Source organism: Castor canadensis, chromosome 4, assembly GCF_047511655.1.
Source record: "Castor canadensis chromosome 4, mCasCan1.hap1v2, whole genome shotgun sequence".
Taxonomy (NCBI): Eukaryota; Metazoa; Chordata; class Mammalia; order Rodentia; family Castoridae; genus Castor; species Castor canadensis.
The window spans coordinates 13,979,399-14,002,311 of record NC_133389.1 but is presented as its reverse complement, the minus strand read 5'-3'; the positions used below and the strand labels follow the sequence as shown (position 1 = coordinate 14,002,311).

At 39.8% G+C, this 22,913-nt stretch overlaps 2 protein-coding genes across 2 annotated transcripts; one reads left to right on the top strand and one right to left on the bottom strand.

The window, feature by feature from the left end:
- Positions 1-1,291: 1,291 nt before the first annotated feature.
- Positions 1,292-7,115, bottom strand: LOC141422433 (uncharacterized). Its single transcript, XM_074069579.1, has 3 exons — positions 7,043-7,115; positions 5,748-6,366; positions 1,292-5,575 (listed from the first exon to the last, which is right to left on the bottom strand). The coding sequence occupies exons 1-2, from the start codon at positions 7,113-7,115 to the stop codon at positions 5,768-5,770; spliced, it is 672 nt and encodes a 223-aa protein (XP_073925680.1). The 3' UTR covers positions 1,292-5,575; positions 5,748-5,767.
- LOC109697067 (serpin B8) lies at positions 5,853-22,371 on the top strand. The gene is made up of 7 exons (XM_020180447.2): positions 5,853-5,992; positions 11,296-11,473; positions 12,332-12,469; positions 14,250-14,367; positions 16,743-16,885; positions 17,967-18,119; positions 19,628-22,371. The coding sequence occupies exons 2-7, from the start codon at positions 11,306-11,308 to the stop codon at positions 20,030-20,032; spliced, it is 1,125 nt and encodes a 374-aa protein (XP_020036036.1). The 5' UTR covers positions 5,853-5,992; positions 11,296-11,305; the 3' UTR covers positions 20,033-22,371.
- Positions 22,372-22,913: the final 542 nt, after the last annotated feature.

Sequence of the window (22,913 nt, the reverse complement as noted above, 5' to 3'; positions counted from 1 at the left end):
GTCACACTTGCTTTTCACTAAGGAAATAAAGGCAGCCATGTGGTGGGAGTCGTACTAAGAATGTGTGCTGTGAACTCACACAGGTGGGTCTGCACTCAGGTCTCCATTCACTAACCTCACACAGCTCCACCATGTCAGTTTTCTTGTCTGTCAAATGGGTTTGTAGCAAATACTGCACAGAGCTTTGTAGAGCTTAAGGAGGTGCTGTTTCTAAAAGAACTAACACAGAGCTGGTGCAATTGGATGTGAATCAGCCAAAACAAAGCAGTGGTCACAGTATTTGTAGTCATCACTTTGTAGATGTTGATTATTTTGTTCATTGTGACACTTGCTTTATTTTACCATTTAATTTTTTTTACTGTTTTTTCAGACACTGAAAATCTAAGTTTATTTTTGGCTGATAAAAATTCCTCTATTTACTAACAATACTTTCATGACTTCTTTCATTTAAAAAGAAAAAAATACAAGAAATAATTTGCTAGGCACTGGTGGCTCACACTTGTAATCCTAGTTTAAGAAACAGAGATCAGGAACATCATAGTTCAAAGCCAACCTAGGCAAATAGTTTGAGAAACCCTATCTCAAAATATACCGAACATAAAAAGGGCTGGTGGAGCGGGTCAAGTCGTGTCTGCCTAGCAAGCCCCGAGTTCAAACCCTACTGCCACCAAATAACAAAACAAAACAAGGAAAACTTCTCCAGTAAGTTCTTGTTATAAGTCAATGAAATTAAGTAGACAAGAGTCCTCATCACCTCTTTCCAAACCCATTACTTCTGTTATCAGTGGAAGAGCTGTCACGGATTTATTGTGTATCCTTTTGAGCAAACAGAATTTTTCTTTGTGGATTCTCTCTCTCTCTCTCTCTCTCTCTCTATATATATATATATATATATTTATTTGTTTATATACACACATGCATATATGTGTGTCATACATATATAATGGTATTGTATATACATTATATCATACTAATTTGTGTAACATTTCTTTTCAATTCACAATATATCTCCAATTCCATGTATCTCAGTAAATGTCTATCTAACATCACTCTTTTTTACCCTTGTATAATATTCTCCCTTTGGTGGGCTTTTAGGGTTGTACCTAATCTATGCCATTATAAACAGTAATGTTCCTTGTATGGTTCTGTGCATATGGGTGTATGTTACTCTCTAAGATGGATTTTGAAGGGAGGAAGGGCATGAAGATTTAGGCTGTATTAGCCATTGTCAATTTGCTTTTCACAATGATGTAGTCTTTTATGTCCCACAGAGGTATTTCTACAATTGTTCATCCAGCTCACCATCAGCATCGCTGCTTATGTTACCCTTTCTGATTTTTCATTACTATGTGGTTGAACAGCTTTCCTTGTGTTTATCAATTATTTACATATTTTCCATGAATTTCCTATACCTGTACCCTGCACATGTTTTCTACAAGACTCTGTGCTTTTTTCTTGTTGTTTTGTAAGAATTATTTACATGTTATGGATATCAATATTATTGTTTTATTTGATTATTTTATTATTTTTCAAACTTATTTTAAACTCTAATTGTTTCAGAACGAATGATATAAATGAAAAGTGATCAAGTAAATGCCATATATTTGTAAATCTTATACATGTTAATGTGACTGTACTTTTTTACTTATTTTCATCAGTCTTAGGTTAGTTCCTCAAATATGCAGCAAACACCAAGGGTTGCCTGATTTTCTTTTTTTTACGTTTTGGGAGGAGAATTAAGAAAAACATGAATATTTCACATTTATTTCAAATCTTAGGATATAAGATAAAATGGTGAGAAATGCATAAATTATTCTCATTAATTTTGTGTTCCAGGAACACAATATAAAGCAGTATGTAATTAGATGCTCACTTAGTGTACCCAAGTCTCATACAGTGGTAACTTAAAATAGCATAAAACTGTTGATTGTGATTACAAGTTTGATGGGTGATGGAGGGGTAGTGCAAGTCATCAATATGTTAGTAGACATTTTGCTTTTAGACCATTTTATTTGATTGAGAGAAAAAATCTAAATAATGGATAAACAAGAAGAGATAGACAAATTGCAAAGCATGAATTATGGGAAGACTAAGTAAAGGCATGATGTACACAGATCAATTAGCACAGTACCTGAAGTATACTGAGAATTCGATCAAGTTACCTCAAACGGGTTTAGTGGTAATTCATATATTACTCCCAGTTACACTGTGAGGTGTAGCTATTGCTGCTTCCTTGTTTTCCATAAAAGAATGTGGAGGCAATAAAGAGTTAAGCAAAAATTTTGGAGGTAGTAGGGTTTGAACTCAGAGCTTCATGCTGGTAGGCAGGTGCTCTATCACTTGAGCCATGCCTCCCCCCCTAAAGCTCTGGTTATTTTTGAGATAAGATCTTGGTTTTTGCCTCAGCCACCTGGACTGTGATTCTACTAGTCTTCTCTTCCACTATAGCTGGGATCACAGGCACATGTCAGCACGTGAGATGGGGGTCTAGTGAATTTTTGGACACATCACTCAAAGATCATAGTTGACATTAAAGCTCACTCTTGGTGTATGTCCTGTGGCTGTGGACAAATGTGTAGTCATATGGATCAAGCAGTATAGTGGCAGTCAGAGTGGCCCATTAATCCTCTGTGTTCCACCAGTTCTGCTCATTCCCAACACCCAACAGTTACTGTTTTTTTTTTTTTAATGACACAGGGTCTCAATACTTACTACAGGCTGGCCTTGAACTAAAGATCCTTCTGCCTCAGCTTCCAAAGTGCTGGTAGTATAGGCTTCCATCATGATGGCTTACTAATCTTTTTATTGTCTCTGCAGTTTTATTTTTTCAAGTATGGCACGCAGTTGAGAAGGGGTGAGAAAGAGTATGGCTGGGAGAAACACAAAGATGATATAAATGATGGGATTTTTGGTATTTAGTTATATGAAATGTCTAGTGCTCAAGAGACAGGCCAGAGATTTGGAAGAAATCAGCAAAAACTTGAAACATGAACTTACAGGTATAGCTGTAGTCATATAAGAACATATTGTCATACAAACAAAAGAGGGCTTAGAAAGAAAGAGAAGGAATAGGGAAATGAAACAAAGAAACCTGGAAAGAAAGGTGTTTAGGATTCTGGGAAGGACAAAAAGTGAAAGGGTGCCAGTAAATAGAATGAAATAAGACCTGGCCATGGCAATTAGCAGGTGCTTAGTGACCTTAGCAGGAGCACTTTTAGAGGAGGTTGGGTGGAGGTCAGGGAAGAGTGAACCAAATGTGAGAAAAAGATGACAGTCAATTCATAGTTTTTCCTTTTTAGAAACTTGACTGAATAGAAGGATGAAAAAGGAGTGTGGTAGTCCAAGGCACAGAAAGCAAAGAAAGTGTGGTGAATTGTTTTAATATGGGAAATACTGAGAATATGTGAGATAAGAAGATGCCAAAATAGTGAGAAAAGTAACAATACAGGAGTGAAAGTGACTAATAGAGCTATGTCCTGGGGGGGAGGAGGTCTATTTTTCACCCAAAACAGAAGGGAGAGCTGACTCTGCCTCCATTGAAGAGGAAAGAGGAAAGTTTAGAGGTGCGTGTGTTTCAGAATAAGGGCTTCACTTCACTGCTACCTGCTTTGAGACCATGATAACTAGTTCCTGTGAGCTCTTTATTCGTGTTCAAAGACATGTGAGAGCTAAGATTCCTTTAGGATAGTCTAGGACCCTCTGAAAACTATGGGTCCAATATGAGCCTTAAAGGCAAAGAATGATCTTGAAAATTATCCCGTTTCACTGTAAAAAATTATGTGTCTAATTGCTACTTAACCTTTCCAGTTCTTCTCTGGAAGGAGAGCCATGCAGACTTTGCAATCAGGGGTACTCGATTTTGAACTGTAGTTTGACAATGTGAACCTCTACATAGGCACGGAGAAGCACTTTTTCATTATGAACAGGGTAGAGAGAAGCAGCCTCACAGGTTCGCTCTCAGCCAAGTATTGTGCTATATGGTATCACTGGATGTTAAAAGCAACAACCAGGAACTTTAAATTGCAGAACCTTTATAATGCTTCGTAATAAGTAGTACAGCAGCCATCAGTATCTTGAAAAACAAGGAAGCATGCAAGACTGTTTTTTAAAGGGAGTTAATTACATACTTGAATGTATTTTTTCTTTTTTAAAAGGCTACTGTCCCAAACGTGTTGACCTTTTCTGTGATGATGCAGAATACCTACCAAATACTCTTGAAAATAACTGAATTGATTGACTTGCAGGTAAAGGTACATCACATCCATGAATAAGAATTTAAATGCTTTTTGAGAGTCTGAAGTGATCCTTTCAAAACAACTGCTCAGATCTTTCCCCATGAGTATATGATTTTATTGCTAAAAAGATGTTAGAACTTTCCTAGTGGACACTTAGGAACTTGAAAGGCAAATGTCTAGCTTTTCCTAAAAACAGTTTGGTGGGCTTCAGGCTGTTACATATTGCTTAAAGTACAAAATTTAAGAACATTGGTTTGCAAAAACAAGTAGGATTCAAAAAGATAGATTTTAACTTGGAGTTTAACCCATAACCTTCAGTTTTGGAAAGTGAAAAACCAAGAGTCAGGGTTTAGTAAGGACAACCCATCCTGCCTTTATTGCATTTTAATCAACTCATTCCCTTGAGAAGCTTGTGCTCCATGATCAGTCCAAATTTAGAAATAAGCCAAACTTAAAACCAGATCTCAGGAGTACTGAATTTCAAAGCACCAAACTGAGGTAACAAGCACATACATATTTCACTTCCATTGCTCAACTTAAATCTTTAAATAATTTTTGTGGTAGAAGCATGTGTATTTCTTAAAAAAAAGGCTTTTCTCCCTCATTCTTTTCAATTTCTGGTTTTTTTGACAGCCTTCAAGCTAGATTAGTACTTATCTATTATCACATTTAAATTCACGAAGAATCATCTGGAACTCTGAGTTGATGAGGGGTCAAAACTGTTTGGAATCCTGACTTGAGCAACATCTCCTTGCTTTTAGTTAATTTTAGAAGTTGCAACTTGTTTTTTCCAGAAAGAAATAAAACTATTTGTCGATGATATACTTTCAGCACAAACAGAACTAAACCCAAAAGTTATTGAAAATCAAGAACATTCAGTGAGGTAGACTTACACAAACATAATTTTTAAAAATATTCTTATGTAAGAGCAATAACCAATTAGAAAAATACAATGCAAAGTGAAATGTGAAGTGAAAAACACCTGCAAAGTTACTCAGGAATATAACACTGCAATACAGCACAAAGGCAATGTTTCTGGATGGTAAGCAAAACCTGGGGAAGGAAGGAATTTTCCCAAATGATGCATAGGACATCCCACCCAGTCAAAATGCCCATGGAAAACTTTGGGAAACTTAAAATGAAGCAAAACTGACCAAGAGCTGGGTGATGGCGGCTCACTCCTGTAATCCTAGCTACTCAGGGAGGCAGAGATCAGGGGGATCAAGGTTCCAAGCCAGTCCGAACACATAGTTCGCGGAGACCCTATCTGGAAAAACTCTTCACAGAAATAGGGCTTGTGGAGTGGCTCAAGGTGAAGGCCCTGAGTTCAAGCTCCAGTGCTGAAAAAAAAAAACAAACGAACATTTTTTTTTTTTTCCAAAGAGTCTTTGAGGGTGTTCTCCCATACCCACACCAAACACTAACAATCCAAGTGCTGACCCGGGAAAACAAGCCATCCCTTTTGGGCGAAGCCGCCCACCACCACCCTCAGAGGACTAGGCACTGAAATACCCCTCTGCAGGTCACGGGCCTCAGTCAGGGCAGGAGGCGGCGCTGCAAGGCTCGGGCTCCTCCCAGGTCCAGATCTGGGTGTCTGCGTGGAGGACTGCACTGTCCCGTGCAATCGGACTGCTCTGAGTCATCTGCCGGAAGCCTCGCCCTGGATCTAGGCGGACGTGAAGCTTCCACGGAGCGGGAATAGCAGAAGCGCAGCCGCCGCCGCCGCCGCCGCCGCCGCCCGGGTGGGAATCTCCCAGGTACGCGGCTGGAGAGGCACTTGGAGTGCTCAGGTTCCCATGCAGAGCCCCTGCGGTCCTGCGCGGTGGAGCGCGGGAGAGAGGGAGGGGAGGGAGGCCCAGGAGCAGGGCCCAGACGGAGGAAAGGGAGGAGGCAAGAAGAACGAGGCGGGAGGTGGCCGGGAAGGAGGGCTGAGGGGCAGCTGGGCTCACCCAGGACCAGGCGCGCGGGGTGGAGGGCGGGCGCAAGAGCGCACGCGGATCCTCGGCGCAGGTCCCGGGCCGCGAGGGCGGCGCAGACCCTCCGGGGGGCGGGAGGGGAGGGCTGCGCCCCGGCCCTCCTACCCTCGCGGCTGCGCAGTCTCTCCCCGCAGAGGGGAGGGGTGGTTTCCTTGCTCAAGGTGGGTTGGTGGAAAGTTTGGGGGTACAGTGGGAGCCTGGGCACAGGAAGACTGGGCGCGACTTGTGACTTTCCTGCGATTTCTGTGGAGCCCTGGGCAGCAAGTTCCAGGGCGGAGCTGGGGCCAGGCCATGCTACGTGCTGTACAAAGGCCTGTTCCCTCCGCCATACAGCATCCCTCCCATCTCCCTTCTCTCCACCTTCCTTTACTCTCCCGGTCTTTCCTCGCTCCTTTTTCTTCCTCCCTCCCTGCTTCCCTTCCCTTCCTTCCTGTCATCTTTTCTTTTTCATTGATTCCCCTCAACTTGTAGACACAGCAGTTCCTTTAGTTACTTTAATTAGTTCCTCATTTCCCACATAGGCCTAGTCCCTCTGGCCCCTGCTGGACTGCAGGGCTGAGGGCGCCCCCCGCGACCTTGGCTTTCCGGCCCTTTAGCTTCCCGTGCTGTCTTCTCTACAAGCAGTTCTCCCCGATTGCTGGGTTGCAGTACCTTTTTTTCTTCCTTCTACTACCTCAATATATTGAGATTTCCCTGGAACTGGGTGGATTTCTCCTCTTGTGCCTCCACTACCCATTTATTCCTACTGATCTCATCCGTTCACATGGAATCTCCTGGAATCAGGATGCTGATGGCTCCCACCTCTTGCTGTAGAACGTCAGCTTATCTTACACCCTACTGTATTTCCAGACGCCCCTTGGCTGTCTCTTTTACAGGCTAAGTTGCAAGGGTATGCTCCACACATCGCAGATGGAATGCATCATCTTCCCCATTCCAAGCTGGCTCCTCATATAAACGTCCTATGGTTCGTGGCCCTAATTATGAACTTAGCTGGGAGTGGCAGGAGGATACTCGACCTCTCCTACTCCTTCCCTTTGCAAGCATTTTGCCTGTCAATTCTGTCTTCCACTTTGGCAGCTCAGGTGTTTCCTCCGCATCCACAATCACAGCTCCATGGTGATGCCCTACCACCAGGTTCTCCAGCCCCTTCCACACCAACTAGTGAGCCACCTCACTCAGACAACAACCTCATACTCACGTAAGGCATTTGTTCAAAAAATGGGATCTGGCTTTCCAACCGTGGCTCAAGTTCAGACTCCTAAACCTGGCCCAAGAGGCCCACTTGTCTCACTTCCATATCTTACAGGAACCCACACCAGCCCCTGGCCCTCACACAACATACCCTTTCTTCCACATTCTTGGCACCTGCCAGTCTCTCAGCCTAAAATTCCCCCGTCCCCCACCTTCAGAATACCTGCCCAACTTTTTGGAGCCAGCTTCTTCAGAACTCTTCCCAAGTTTCTATTGGGAATTTGTTTTACTTTTTTGTAGGGTTCCTTAGCATGCTATAGATTATCTGCACATGAATATCAGTGTGCATGTCTCCCCTAAGTGTGCAAGCTCCTGGTTAGAAATTATGGCATTTATTTTTTAAACAGTAAATATCTTTTTTTTTGGTAGTACTGAGGTTTGAACTCAGGGCCTCATACTTGCGAAGCAGGCAGTCTACCACTTGAGCTACAAGCCCAGCTCTACGGCATTTATTTTTTATTTTCTTCTCCCCAAATATATAAGAAGAGTGCTACACAAATGCTTTTTTAATACACTGGATTTTGGATGTGTGTATAGGGAGAGAGTGTAAAGTTCTCAGGTGTTCAAGGCTCCCAGGAAGAGCCTAATATCACACATCTAGGAGCAGAAAGCTTGCTTTTGAGGCAGTCATTTTTTCTAAGAGTCCTGAGGACAGTATTTAACTGTTCTTGTCCTTATTTGTTCACGTGTAAAAGGAAAATTCGTTTAATGCAAATTCATTTTACCAGCTAGAAAATCAGAACTGTTTTTGCGACAGTCTAATTGTGACTGGTGCTTAAAGGTATTATTTTGTGTTATATTAAAACTAATTCCATTTTATTGGGCAAGCTTCATTAAAGTTCCAACCCTCTCAAAAAGCTTTAATAGACAAATGAGCCCCAGGAAAATGTGGAAAGAGTCATTCTGTCACCTGGTTCCTGTCCCTTCCTAACTGTTGGGGTGATTAGGAGCAGCACTGGAAGTGCCCTTGGTGGAAAATACTGTGCTACTGATCTGGGTGTTCAAGAGGAAAGGTGAGGAAGTGAGGTTAAGGAAGAGTTAGGATGGAAAAAAAGAGAAGTAAGAGTTTCAGTTTAGAGCAATTAGCATGTAAAGTTGAGATTGGTGCAATAGTTTACTTCTTTTCCCATGCCTGTCCAGGCAAGATGATCACACACACACACACACACACACACACACACACACACACACACACAGATCAACATAAGTTCTTGACTTGCTCACTTTGAATCCAAAGTTCTCATCCATGGAAGGATCAAATCTAAATTTATTTGTGTTTCTGTCATTCTCAGTGTACCTACTTTTTTCCTTCTTTATGTTTCTTTGATGCCACCTGCTGATGGGCCCAATTTTATGAAGCTTGAATTTTGCTTTCTGCCTGAAATGGAAAGGAAGGATGTGTGGGACCAGAGGCAGGCTGGACCCTGCTCTGCTAGAGACTTTCCCACAGCAGAAAGCAACTCCTTCCAATATCTGCCATCTTTAGCACCATTTCTGGAGAGATTTTATAATGTGAGGATAATATGGAACTTTCCATTGCTTTCTGTAGTAAAATAACCTATTAATTCTAGTGTACTGATCTGCAAAATATGTCACCATTATATTTTCTTGGTGTATATTTTGATACATTAATCTGAAACTTATAAAGAATTTATATTTTTGAGCTGTTGATTTTGCACTTTTTGAGCTATAACCAAACTTTAAGAAATACACAGATCCTCTCTCAAAATCTCTTGGAAGGAAGCTTTAAACAAAATCTTCAGTAGTGGAAATGCTCTGGTTGACATCATAATTCTCCATGCCCTAATCTCATCCACTCCCAAAACCTGCCCTAATGAAACACTGTTTCAGAGCTGCTGTGGGAGGCACTTTGAAGACCACTGGGAAACAGAAAGGAGGAGGATCATAAAATGATCCAGTTGTTTATAGAAATGAACAAAGGCATGATGATTCTTATCTCTAGGTAGAGTTTCCAGCACTTCTAACTCTGCTTAATACTAATTTTTCAACTTGGGACATATGTTTTCTTATTTGGCTTTAAAATTTTTGAGTTCAAAATATACATGCATATGAAAAAAGGATAAAAATAATGAAAAAAATGCCTTGTAGGGTCATGGGATTATAAGCAGTGTTTCATCCTGTTATTTCAAAATGCCTCAAATACAAGAGCTAAGAAACTCTGGGAAAATGAAATCAATTGATGAATTGTAATGCTTTATGGAATAATATCCCAGGTTTCTATAAGGTTTAAGAAAAATACAGCTAATTAATTGAAGACATGATAATTTGCTAATAATTTGCTAACCTCACAATCATTGGTTCACAGGGGCTCTAGCTCCCTTGATGGCTACATTTCAAAGGGATGGCCCCAGAGGTCCTTGGGGTTATAAAACTGACAAGAGGCTGGAGATTTACATCATGAAGGGGCACAGAACAAATTAACAACTACTTGTTTTCTAAAGTAAAAGCTTTAAGGAAAGGGAGGTGAGGACCTAGAGGCAGATAAAAGTCTGTAGAGGCAGATAAAAGTCTGTTCAGTTTGTTTAGTCAACTTTAGCTTGATTAAGATTTAGTTAAACTGAGGGGAAAATTACCACCGCCCTGTTCAAAACAGATCCAAAATCAGTGCATCTAATTCAGTGCTCACCCTATGATTTCAGATATAGGCTTCAGATTTTATATGAAGTAAATGTTATATATTTTATGTGGACTCTCTTTGCAACTCTTCCCACCTCGTTTCAGCAGCTGTTCTGGAAAATGTTGCATCTTTCTGGAATTATCCTGATTCAAAGTAAATATTTTGTCTTCCTAGTAGCCCATGTTTTAGGTCAGAGCAAACACACCTTCGCATTCCATGGGCTCTATCCAGCCATTTTGACATAGCATGATGACAGAAACGCGTTTTTTATTTATAGGGATTTGTGATTCTTAAAACAGGCTTTAAAATGTCAAAGATGCCAGGAAAGCTTGCAGCAATAGGGTCCTATAGGGGAGCTAGTGTGATGGTAAAGAATTCAGGTTCTGGAATCAAACTGTGGGCATAGCCATCAGTGACTTCTTGAGGGATCTGGGAAGACCTTTTTTTACACAGCTCAGTCTCCACATCCCTAAGTGAAGTAATGGCTGCTGACCTTGACACGTTATTGTTGGGATCAAATGAGAATATTGCCTGGCAACGAGCCATGGTGGATGGTGTTACTCTAAGGGAAGGATTAAGTAAGTCTTGGAGGGTGTATGAGCTCCTGGTTTGAAGAGTGGTACCAGTCATCTGACAGTATTTGGCAATTTTTGGGTGGGGGGAGAGTGTCTTGGTTTCCTATGGGTACTGTACTACTTTCCCACAAATTTAGTGACTGCAAACAACATGAATTTATTCTATAGTTCTGGAGGTCATAAATTCAAAATGGTATAGCAAAGTTTTGTTTTTGTCTTCTTCCTGGAGGCTCCAGGAAGTAATATATTTTCATGGCCTTTCCAGGTAGCCACGTTCCCTGTTCAGTGACCTCCCATCACTCTGACCTCTACTTCTGTCCTTGTATCTCCTGACTCTGACCCTATTGCCTCTCTTTTGTGAGAATGCTTGTGATTCCATTACAATGACCTGGACACTGTAGACAATGACCTCATCTAAAATCTGTAACTCAATTATATTTACAAGGTCCCTATGGCCAGATAAGAAAATGAATTCACAGGACTCAGGGGCAGGGAGTGGATATCTTTGGGGCTCTAATTATTCAACTAGCATACCTAATGTCTGCTAACGGGGACACTGATGACCATAGGACTACAGAGGGACTTGACTGATGTGCTTCTGTGCTGTGTTTTTGGTTCAGACCGTCCCAGATGGATGATCTCTGTGAAGCAAATGGCTCTTTTGCCATCCGCTTATTAAAAATATTGGGTGAAGAAGACAAGTCACAAAATGTATTCTTCTGCCCCCTGAGCATCTCCTCTGCCCTGGCCATGGTCTTCATGGGGGCAAAAGGAAACACAGCATCCCAGATGTCACAGGTATGCACATCTGTCAGGAAAGAAGTGCAAAGGTGGGTTTCTCTTTTGATTCCTTCTACCTTCAGCCCGCTGGTGAAAGCCAGAGGGCAGAAGGAGGGACACCGTGGTGATGCCAACATGGGCAGAAAGGCAAATCCTGCAGGATGGATCATCTCTAATGTTTACGGGAGACATCAAGTTATAAAATTATTTCTCTAGATAAAATAATCAAACATTCTGTGGTGAAATCACACCTTTGATAGATAAGGTAAACTATATTCCTTCCCCAGACAGAGGTAAGAAAAAAAATTAAACCTTGTTATATTTCGAACTTTTGCTAACATTATGTTTTAGATAGATGTGCAACTGTGTGAATGAACTTCTGGTCCGGAGAACTTTCATCTGGAGACTCAGATGAAACATTTTTAGTTTTATTTCTGTTCTTTTTTGCATTCATATTAGATTCACCCCAGCTGTTTTGTGTGTGTGTGTGTGTGTGTGTGTGTGTGTGTGTGTCTGTGTTCTGTCTTCCTCCTGAGTTATTGCATGCTTCCTCTCTGGTATGGACAAATCTGGGTGTTCCCACCTAGGTGGGCATTTTGTCCCTAGAGTATACCTGGAGACCCTTGGTAAGGGCTGGAGCCTTTTAGTTCTCACATCAGAGATGTGCTCCTGACATCTAGTGGTAGAGGCTAGAAATGCTGCAAAACATTTGGTCCAAAATGTTAGCAGTGCTAAGTTGAAAATCTCAAGACAATTAGACCAAACTCCTTTTAAAATAGAGGCCTTTCTGCCTTTTCAGCCAGAGGGTTGTTTGGAAATATCTCACTGGGGGTGGGATAGTGGTCATGTTAAAGTCAGGTGCTCTTCTGTTCCCAGGCACTTTGCTTGGACAGAGGTGGAGATATTCACCAAAGTTTCCAGTCGCTGCTCACTGAAGTCAACAAAACTGGCACTCAGTGCTTACTTAGAACCGCCAGCCGACTCTTTGGAGAAGAAACGTGTGATTTCCTTTCAGTAAGTAGTTGTGACACATTGATGAAATGAAGTTGAAAATAGGCTAGAAATTACAACTACAGATGAGCAAAAGAATGAATGAAGCACATAAAATACGCTTAAAATTACACTTCAGAATTTATAATTTTGAATTTTATGATTATTTCTGAATTATGTGCTTTTAAAAATTCATTTTTGATACATTTCTCCTGAAGTCAGTGTCAGTGTACTCATCTTCCTGCACCTAAACCTCTCCATCTTGATCCCCCCCATCCCTGAATGACATTATCCAAGGTGTACAACTCCTCCCTAACCAGCCTCTGCTTATTGGGCTGGTTCCTGCTGAGACAACCTCTCAATGCCTCTTAAATTTACTCTACCTTCTGAATTACCACTGGCATTACTTGGGTTCAGACTTGCTGTGTCTCCCACATTATTATTAATTGCTCCTTACTTTGTCTTTCTGAGTCCTGTCCAGCCTTCATGTTTGTCTCACAAACACACACCACTAACAGAATAGAGTCTTTCTAAAATGAAACTATTCATACTTCAGTGTATAATTCCAAAGGTACTTACTGCCATAAACATAGTAAGTGAGGTCAAAAAATTATACCACCTAATATGAAGATGATACGATCTTAAGGTTAGTGAAATGAATGGAGCAAGCTTGGCCATCTTATTTCCTGTGAGTTCCAAGGGTTCTCAGCTGTATCCCTGTTCTGGCTACTGTTGGGTGCTATCCCCTAGAAGTTGTCTGCTCTGGGCTTACCTACCATGGAGATGACTCTGGATCCCAGCATTCTCCTGTTGAGTCAATGCTCATTATTAGACATCAGCCTGATCTTTGAATATTGGGGACAAGAAGAACCAGCACCTTTCTCACTTGTGTGGCTCTTAAATATTTGATAAGTTAGAATGGTCAGAGGATGGGAGCTAATTGCCAGGCATATTATTTATCTGAAGACAGATTCTTTTTTCATTACTGGGGTTTGAACTCAGGCCCTTGCACTTGGCAGGCAGACACTCACTTGAGCTACTCTCCCAGTCCTGAAAACAGATTTTTGTGGGATAAGTTACTTAGGTCCTGTGTTAGGCAGAGTCCTTTCTTGATTTGATCCTAAGTTACTTTACAACTTCCCTGACATACAGACACACTCACATGCACGCTACACAAATATACATGTATGCACACACACATTCATACACATAGCACACATGTGCCCATGCGTGTTTACATACATGGGCTCACATGCACACACTGTGATCCAGACCTGTTACATTCTACTCCCAATGACTTTACTTGCACTTCATTTTTTCCAACTAACCATTATATTCCAGTCCTAAAATGCCATTTCTTTGTCTGTCTGCTTATAGATCTATGAGTTCTTAATTATCTAGCTCTACTAAGAAACCTCTCTGTCATTCAACAAATATTTCAGACACTGTGATTGGTACTGGTAATACAAAAATAAGTAAAAGAGAGTAACGCTGTTTAGTGAGGGAACCAGAGAAATCCACAGAGTCAGATGTGTTAGATAAGGATGTTCCTGGGCTGTTTGTCTCAAGGGCGGCGACAACATATATATGTTACGCTGCTATATCTGTACCTACAGATGTGAGGGAGCTGGGCACAGAGTAGGAGGTCCACACATTTCTGATAATTTTATGAATGTGTGTTAATGTGAAGAATTACCTATGTGAACACTTTTGATACAAACATGTTAAGAGGAAAAAATCATCTTCACAGTTGAGGGAAGCTTCACTGAATTTCAAGGGCCAAACCCAGTGTTCATGTTTGTAGACCTTTAAGGAATCCTGTCAGAAGTTCTATCAAGCAAGTCTGGAGGAGTTGTCTTTTGCTAAAGACACTGAAGCATGCAGAAAACACATCAACAACTGGGTGACAGAAAAAACGGAAGGTAAGAGGTTCTATTTTGGGTGGACTTGGAATGAGGACAGAAGGAGAGCTGGGCGGGGTCAGGATCTCCAGGGTATTGCCAGAGGCCTGTTGGTGTGTTTGCTAGGTTTTCAGGCCAGCAGTGCAATTCTACTCTTTTTCCCCCTTTGGGCTTATCAGATCATAAAGTAGTGATTAAAATACTATAAACTTATACACAATTGCAGCCATGAAGAAAAATGAAATCTTATCATTCTCAAGTAAATAGATGGAACTGGATAACATCATTCTGAGTGAGGTTACCCAGGCTCAGAAGACCAAAAATCTTATGTTCTCCTTCATATGTGGTCTTTAGAGCTATGGAAAATGTAGCAATGTTGTATGGGGATAGGTCGGAAACCCAAAACTTGAAAGTATCTGATGTCCCCACTGCAGAGGAGCTAATACAGTAACCTTAAAGCGGCAGAAGTCCATATGGGAAGGTGATCAGGAACTAGTGAAAAGGTCAGGTAGAGATGAATCAATTCAGGTTGTAATACACTTGTGCATGGAAGCAATGCTAGGAATCTCTCAGTATATCTATCCTTATCTCAACTAGCAAAAACGGTTTTTCTTTCTTATTATTGCTATGTCTTCTCTTCAACAAAATTGGAGAAAAGGGAAGAATAGGTTGTGCCTGGAAGCAAGGGGCAGTAAGATGGGAGAGAGAGGGGGCGGGTGGGGGAGGGCAGAGGGGAGAAATGGCCCAAACAATGTGTGCACATATGAATAAATGAATAAAAAATAAAATAAACAATGTCAGGGTCAGATCACCCTTTCCTTATCTGTGATGGGAAATCCCTGGCAAATGCTTCCTGTTTGGGGCCCTGCTTATCTTCTATGTGGATTGGGTAGATGAGGGGTAATTCCTGCCATGCTCTGAGGCAGGACATTCCATTAGGTTGCAGCTTAGATATGACATCAGTTTGTGTTGAGATGTTCCTTCCCTGTGGAAACTAGAACAGTTTGCTAGTTTGATCTGTAGTCCTCTTCTTCCTCTTTAATGTGACTCAGGCTACACCTGTTTTCAGATTTGCTCCAGATTCTGGATGTGTCACTAACATGGAGAATGTATTACTCTGTGCAACCTACACAAATATTTCCAGAAATACTTCTGCCAGTTCTTGACTGAAGGTGGGTGGGGCTGTCCTGGTACATTGTAGGATATTTAGCCACTGGCACTTTCCTCAATTGTGGCAACCAAAAATGTTTAGGATGCTTTTAAGCACCCTAAATAGTTAACAGGAGTTTAGGTACTTCTAAAGGGTGAATTGTCACTCACTTTTTCATGTGCCAAACAAACACTCAGTATTTCATCCACTCAGTCCTTATGACATACCCACTGTGTGCCATGCCCACAATTACAATAAAAGCTAAAAAATGATTAGCCTGGGAAGAAGAGCCTCTCATGCTTATGTACATCTGTCCAGTAGACTCTTGATCTTCAGTTGACTCAGCAGTACTAAGTCCCTGAGAGGTTTCTTCACAACTTGCCTTTCCTGAACCCTTTCTTCTCTTAGACTAACCAACCTCATGTTTACCCAGAATATTAATTAGAGTTAAAGAGGACCTTGGGATCACATTTTCCTCTTTTACTGGACAACTTAACTTTGATCCTTCTACTTCATCCTCTAATTACCCATCTCCATTCACTCCTTTAGGTAGCTTTCTTCCACTTATAGGTCTCTATTCTCCATCCTTTGGAAGTCTGTCTTTATCAGAATGAGATTTAAACATTGACACAAAGCAGTGATTCTTAGTTAGGGATGGTTTTGCTCCCCTGGAGATATTTGACAATGAAGGGAGACATTTTTGATTGCTTCAGTTGAGGAAAGTACTGCTGACTAAACATCCTCCAACGTACCAGGACAACCTCCCCTAACTAAAAATTAATCCAAACTAAAATGCTCTTGAGCTATTATAGTGCCAGGGTTGAGAGTCCAGCCACTTGCTACCCATGTGAACTTGGCAAAAAGTAAGGCAAATGCTTTGATCCTGAAGTTCTCTCTATATAAAATGAGGGCAGGAACTGCAGCTGCTATAGGTGTTTGAAGATTGTTGTTCAAGATGACCATGGTAGTTTGTAACTGTTATCTCAGCCCTTGGGAGGCTGAGGGAGGATCGCAAGTTTGAGGACACCCCGTGCTAGGTAGTGAGACTCTGCCCCCCATCTCCCTTCACAAAAAGAAAAAGAAAAAGGTTGTTACTTAAGGACGAAGCTTACACTGTGTGTGAAAGACAGGAATCCAGCCTTCCAGCCTGATTCTCAACCAAGTCTTGGTTTTTTGTGTGAACAGGATTGTAAAAGAATGCTTATTTCTCCCAAATCTCCATAAATGCCTCTCATATTCTTTATAGGTAAGATTTCAGACGTTCTTGGTCCTGGGACAATTGGTCCACAGACTAAACTGGTCCTTGTGAATGCTATGTATTTCAAAGGAAAGTGGAATGAGCAATTTGACAGAAAGTACACAAGGGGCATGCTCTTTAAAACTAACCAGGTAGGAAAATATTTTTGATATACTGCTACTTTCTTAAAGTAGTAAATAGGGAAAGATAATGAAAGAAAAATGAATAATTTATTTTAACACTATCTTGATTTTTAATCTATTTCTGAGTGAATTTAATTTCCCCTCTATAGCTCTAATTAGATGTAAGAAGAGAGAAACTAAAATAATTTTTGTATTGATACTTTTGTTTTATCCTTGGTCAAGGCCATCTGCCCTTTCTGATCATATGATTTTGGTAGAAGAAAATTTTCTCCTAAACCTTGGAATCATGTTGATTTTATACTACCACTGTCTATATTTACCCAGATGCCTTTTTGCTGTGTCAATGATAGCAATGCCTATTTATTGCCTTAGAACTCAAGGTTATACATTTCTGAACAAAAGAAAAAGTGTTAGTAGATGTCCAGGCTAACTTTAAAACAATTTCCTACATTCCCTCTTAGATGTGATAATGGCTAGGGTCAATAGTTTTTGACTTGGAATTTGACTTCCATCAATCCAATAATAGTACCTTGTACAATGAAAATTACAATATATTTTATGCATGTTTTAAAACTGGCTGACTTCTAAATCTTGTCTTGGTTCCCTCCCCAAGGAAACCAAAGACATAAAACCAATTCTATTTCTATAACTGGGCAACTTGTCAAAGTAAAAAGTATAATTTGCTTTGGTCTATATATCTTTTCAAACCAGACTTTTCAGCCCAAGGACTGGATTTTAGTTAATACTTCTCTTAGCTTGAGGAAATAATTTTCAATTATAAGCTCCATGGGAATACTTCTCTATGAATCTTTTCCAAAGAGCAAACACAATATGTTACAAAAATAATATAGAGTTGTATGTCCTTCTACACTTATCAAAGTCTTCTCTCTCACCTAGTAAAACTGCTAGTAGAACATAGCACGTTCTACTCAATATTAAGAAATACTAATGAGGATTTTATATCTGATAGCATAAATTCACAGAAATAATAATTATCTTATGCTTGTCTATGAGTTTTATGAGATAGATATATCTTATTTTTAGTAAATTGTGCTCATTTTCCAGTAATTTAATTTTATTTTTTTACCAGGAGAAAAAAACAGTTCAGATGATGTTCAAGGAAGCTAAATTTAAGATGGGGTATGTAGATGAGGTGCAAATGCAAGTCCTAGAACTGCCCTATGCAGAAGAGGAACTGAGCATGGTCATTCTGCTTCCTGATGAAAACACTGATCTTGCTGTGGTAAGTCCTGGGTAATGAGTCTGAGTGTCTGGATTTCAGCCAAGCTCATTTCTTTAAGTCTATCAACCAGATGGCATTGGAGGAGTTTCCACTATAGGTTATTGCAAGTAGTGCTGGATGAACATGTGTATGCCTTTCTGTTGAGTGTTTATCTAGGAGAAGACAAGTTTTGATGAAACTAAGAAGAAAATATAACAACGTATTTTCCAAATTGTATTTTGGAAATACAACATAGTTCCAAAAATATAACAACGTATGTTTTATTAGAAGGGAGAGGCTAGTTAATAGCCCAATAATTCTTGAACAAAAGTCTTAGAAGAAGGCTAGAGGCTGTACTTTTCAAATATTAATGTGCTGTGAATGTCCTGGGATCTCGTTAAAATGCACATTTTTATTCAGTCCAGTATGGCTTAAGATTTTGCATTTCCAATAAGATTTTAGGTGAAGAAGGTGCTGCTGGTTTATGGACCTTTGAATAGCAAAGATTTAATATACAGGTGGGGGATTTACCTTTGACAGGAGGAGAGAGAAGTCTTTTCATAACAGAAGAAGCACAAAGTCCAAGAAAGATGAAAGAAATTTGTAAGGTGGGAGGTATAGAACCAACAGTGTGCTGGTAAACCAGCTCTGTGAGAGGAGGAGGGAGTCCTCATTTTTCAACTCTTCTGATTCCTATGGTGTAAATACTTTTCCCATGGCCTACTTTAGGCCGCCAAGTATTTAAGAGTTGATAGGAGCCAGCTCTAGCATACAATGTGCAGGATAGTGAGGGTAGGACTGCTTCACAAAGTTTGTCATGGCCACCTAAGAAGGGAGTAGTCACCTGGGCATCAATTGATGAAGGGAAGGGAAGAAGCAAGTGGAAGACCCCCTCTCCTTCTCTTCTTTCTTCCTTATGGATAAATAGAATGGAGACTTAAAGGATTTGAAGCTATTCCAGGAAGGCAGGGGACAAACAAGGACGTCAGAAACAACAGCCTTGTTGATCCCCATTTCTGCTCTCTCCTCCCAGAAGCCATGCCTTCCTTCATGTTTAGATGATACTTGATTTCTGCTTTGTTTCCCCTGAAAAAATTGCCACTGATGCAACCCTGAGCAGTCAGTCTAAGAATCAGAGCTCTATCATGCTCTTTGTCTTCCTCCAAACAATCTCCACTCACAATAATATGTACAGCATGAATAGTAATATAATCAACTGGTTACAATATATTAAAATTCAAAATTAAAATGTCAAAAATGACTTTTGTATTTGAAATGAGTTCGGCACATGTTTATCAAAACATTCTCCTGGTTTCAGGTATTTTCTAGATCTTTTAATCTTGTTTTGATAAGACAGGGAAAAGAAGAGAAATTGGGGGAAATTTTTATGGGTTTATAAAAGGAAAAAATCTGTGATTGTCTTGGATAAGAACTCAACATCTAGTTCCATGTTATGGAGAGGGGTCATAAGTGGGCAGTGAGCACCAGTTCTCTTCTAGATTTTAACATTTGATCCTTTGTCATTCCAGGTGGAAGAAGCACTTACATATGAGAAGTTCAGAGCCTGGACGAATCCGAAAACCATGACAAAAAGCAAAGCTCAAGTTTTCCTCCCCAGGTTAAAGCTGGAAGAGAATTATGACTTGGAGTCTTTTCTCCGAAATTTAGGAATGATTGATGCTTTTGAGGAATCCAAGGCTGACTTCTCTGGAATGTCAACTAAGAAGAATGTGCCTGTGTCCAAAGTTGCCCACAAGTGCTTTGTGGAGGTCAACGAGGAAGGCACAGAGGCAGCTGCAGCCACCGCAGTGGTCAGGAATACCAGGAGCTGCAGAGTAGAACCAAGGTTTTGTGCTGATCACCCTTTCCTTTTCTTCATCTGGCACCCCAAGACCAACAGCATCTTGTTCTGTGGCAGGTTTGCATCTCCATAAAGAGGCATGATTTCTGTACATGCCCTCCTTTTCTTCTGCCACTTGCCTTAATTTTATGTGGCCAAATTGGTATGGTGGCTTGAATGCCAAAATAAAGTGTATACATGTGAGTAGTTTTTGAATGTCTTTAATGAAGGTTCCAGTGCAATGGAGTACAATTGAGGCTTCGAATGTGTAGAGTTAGGGGGTGAGAAGTCCAAGCTTGTTTTAGCATGTTTAGAGTACATCTCATTGTCTTCCCCCTGACTTAAAGCTGTGTCCATTGGGAACATTTCATTGATTCATCACCTACTCCTTGATGTGCTCTTCCATCCTGTAGTGATCTCCGAGCTCTGTTCACCATAACTGCCAGACTCACCAGGGGACACCAGACTCACTGCACATAAAGCCAGGGGTGAACGCTACACAATAAATACTGTTGCCACTCAGAGTCTCACACACAGCTTTAATGTGTGCCTCCCTCCATCAGTATCACACTTGGTATATATGTCCCATGTCTCACAGTTTCTTATGAAAACATTCCCTTCAGAACTTTTCCTCACAAACCTTAGACTGAAGCTCAGTAGTGAGCTTCAGGACTGAAGTGGGATACAAAACTCTGAAATGTGTCATGTCACTATCTTCCTTTCTCTAGCCTCTGAAACATGCAAAACTCCAAAGAACCTTCACACCAAACAATTCTTGACAGCCTGATACCTCTGATTAAGCGTGTATGCCCAGACATGGATCACACACATCCTTGACTTAAGAAACAGGCCCTCTATATATTTTCTGACTAAAAAATTTGTATCATAGCAACAATTTAGAAATTATAAAAAAATACACAGAAAATTTAAGTCATCTGCAATTCTGCAACCCAGCAATCACTGTTAATAGTGATAGTGATCATTCCTAAATTTACGTGTGCAAACTTAAATTTATAAGCATTTTAGCCCAGTTAATCATAACTTCTATGCCTTTTTTTCCATCGTTACTATAATCCTTGCTCAAGATGAGTGTCTTTCTGTATCATCAGTTTTATGTGCATAGTCTGTATGGCTGTATTTCTTTTAAATAACTGAATGAAACTATACAATTTGTTTATATTTTATAAACAATTTGTATTATTTACTATGTACTTCTATTAGGAACTTCCTCAATATTTGCAGACATCTTTAGTTAATTTTTGAAGAAATAATACTAAAAATGCTACTGTGAAGATACAATTTCTAAACCTTTTGAGATTTCCAAATTGGTCTCCAAAAAGTTGTGGGTTTCCATTTATGCTGTTACTAACTGCTGCCTGCCTAATTATCTATTTATAAGTTGGACTAAACACTGGTTACTCCTGAACCTTTGATTCACAGTTACACAAACCATTGATATTATAGTTCTTACTTAAATTTCACCAAGCTACAATGTGTTCTCAGGGCACCTTCATTTCAGGAACTATGCTTTTCAAAGCAGGTTTTGGCCAAAAGTCAATCCACAGGCCTGGAAAGTGTACATCTGTGAATTTTTATCTATTTCTACCTCTATTTAAAAATATATATTTGTTGAGGTATAATTATCATAAAGTTTACATATTTAACATTACAATTTGATATAAACATACCCTGAAGTTTCACCTTGAACTTTTAAAAAGTCTTCTTTCTTCCCCTCCTTATTCTGTCCCACACTTACCCTAGCCTCTCAGGCAGCCACTTATCTCCTTTCCATCAGCATAGATTCATTTGTGCTTTCTAGACTTTTATATAAATTTTCCACATTTTATGCATTAATAGTTCCTTTGGTTGTTAAGTAACATGTTGCTGTATAAATATACCACAATTTGTTTATCTGTTTACATTTTGATAGATATTTAGGTTATCGCAAATAAAATTATTATGAATGTTCATGTACACATCTGTATGGACTTACTCTTTCATTTCTTTTATGTGGCTATATAAGAGTGGAATGTTTAGGACATATGGAAGGTGTATACTTAACTTTTTAAGAAACTCTCAGATTTCTTTCCCAAGTGGTTGTATCATTTGACATTCCCAATAAAACATATGGGAGTTTCAGATACTCTATATCCTCATCAAAACTTGGAATAATCAGTGATGTTATTTTAAATATGTGGTGATATTTCATCATGGCTTTAGTTTGTATTTCCCTAATGACATTGTGTCCAGCATTTTTTCATGTGGTTATCTGCTGTCCATAAGTTCTTTGGTGAAATGTCTTTAAATTCCTCATGCATATTTTATAGCTTTTTGTTTTGTTTTATTTGGTTTCTTACTGTATTTTGAGAACTCTTGTGTTATGGATATCAAATTCTTTATTGGATATATGTATATAAAATTTTTTTGTCACAACTCATGTCTTGGGGTTTCTGTTTAATAACAATGTCTTTACAATTAGGGTTTCTGTGTAAGACCCTGGGTTCATTCACAAGTACCACAAACAAACCTCTCCAAAATCAGGATTTTTAATTTTGATGAAGTCCAATTTATTAATTTTTAATTTATGCATAATGTTTAGGTTGTCATATCTTAAGATTCATTGCTTAACTCAAGGATACAAGAATCATGTCGTGTGGTTTTTTTTAGAAATGCTTATATTACTCAATTTTATATTTAGACCTATGATCCATTTTGAATTCATGCTTTTGTGCATGTTGAAAAGACTGGACTGCCTTTTCATCTTTGTTTCAGTTCAATCAATTCCCTAAGCATGCATGTGTTTCTATGTTTGGACTCTGTCGATTTCATTGGCTTGCTTATGTATTTTGATGTCAATACCACACTATATTGGTTATTGTAGCTTAATAATAGCTTTTGAAAACAGGAGTCTTACAACATTATATCTCATATTTTCAAATTTGTTTTGGCAATTTTCAGTTCTTTGCATTTCCCCC

Coding starts and splice junctions, on each gene's coding strand:
- LOC109697067 (XM_020180447.2), top strand. CDS start 11,306: ATGGATGATCTCTGTGAAGCAAATGGCTCTTTTGCCATCCGCTTATTA. Junction 14,368..16,742: donor GGTGACAGAAAAAACGGAAG/GTAAGAGGTTCT, acceptor TATTCTTTATAG/GTAAGATTTCAGACGTTCTT. Junction 18,120..19,627: donor AAAACACTGATCTTGCTGTG/GTAAGTCCTGGG, acceptor TTGTCATTCCAG/GTGGAAGAAGCACTTACATA.
- LOC141422433 (XM_074069579.1), bottom strand. CDS start 7,115: ATGTGTGGAGCATACCCTTGCAACTTAGCCTGTAAAAGAGACAGCCAA. Junction 6,367..7,042: donor GTCTGGAAATACAGTAGGGT/GTAAGATAAGCT, acceptor ACCCACCTTGAG/CAAGGAAACCACCCCTCCCC.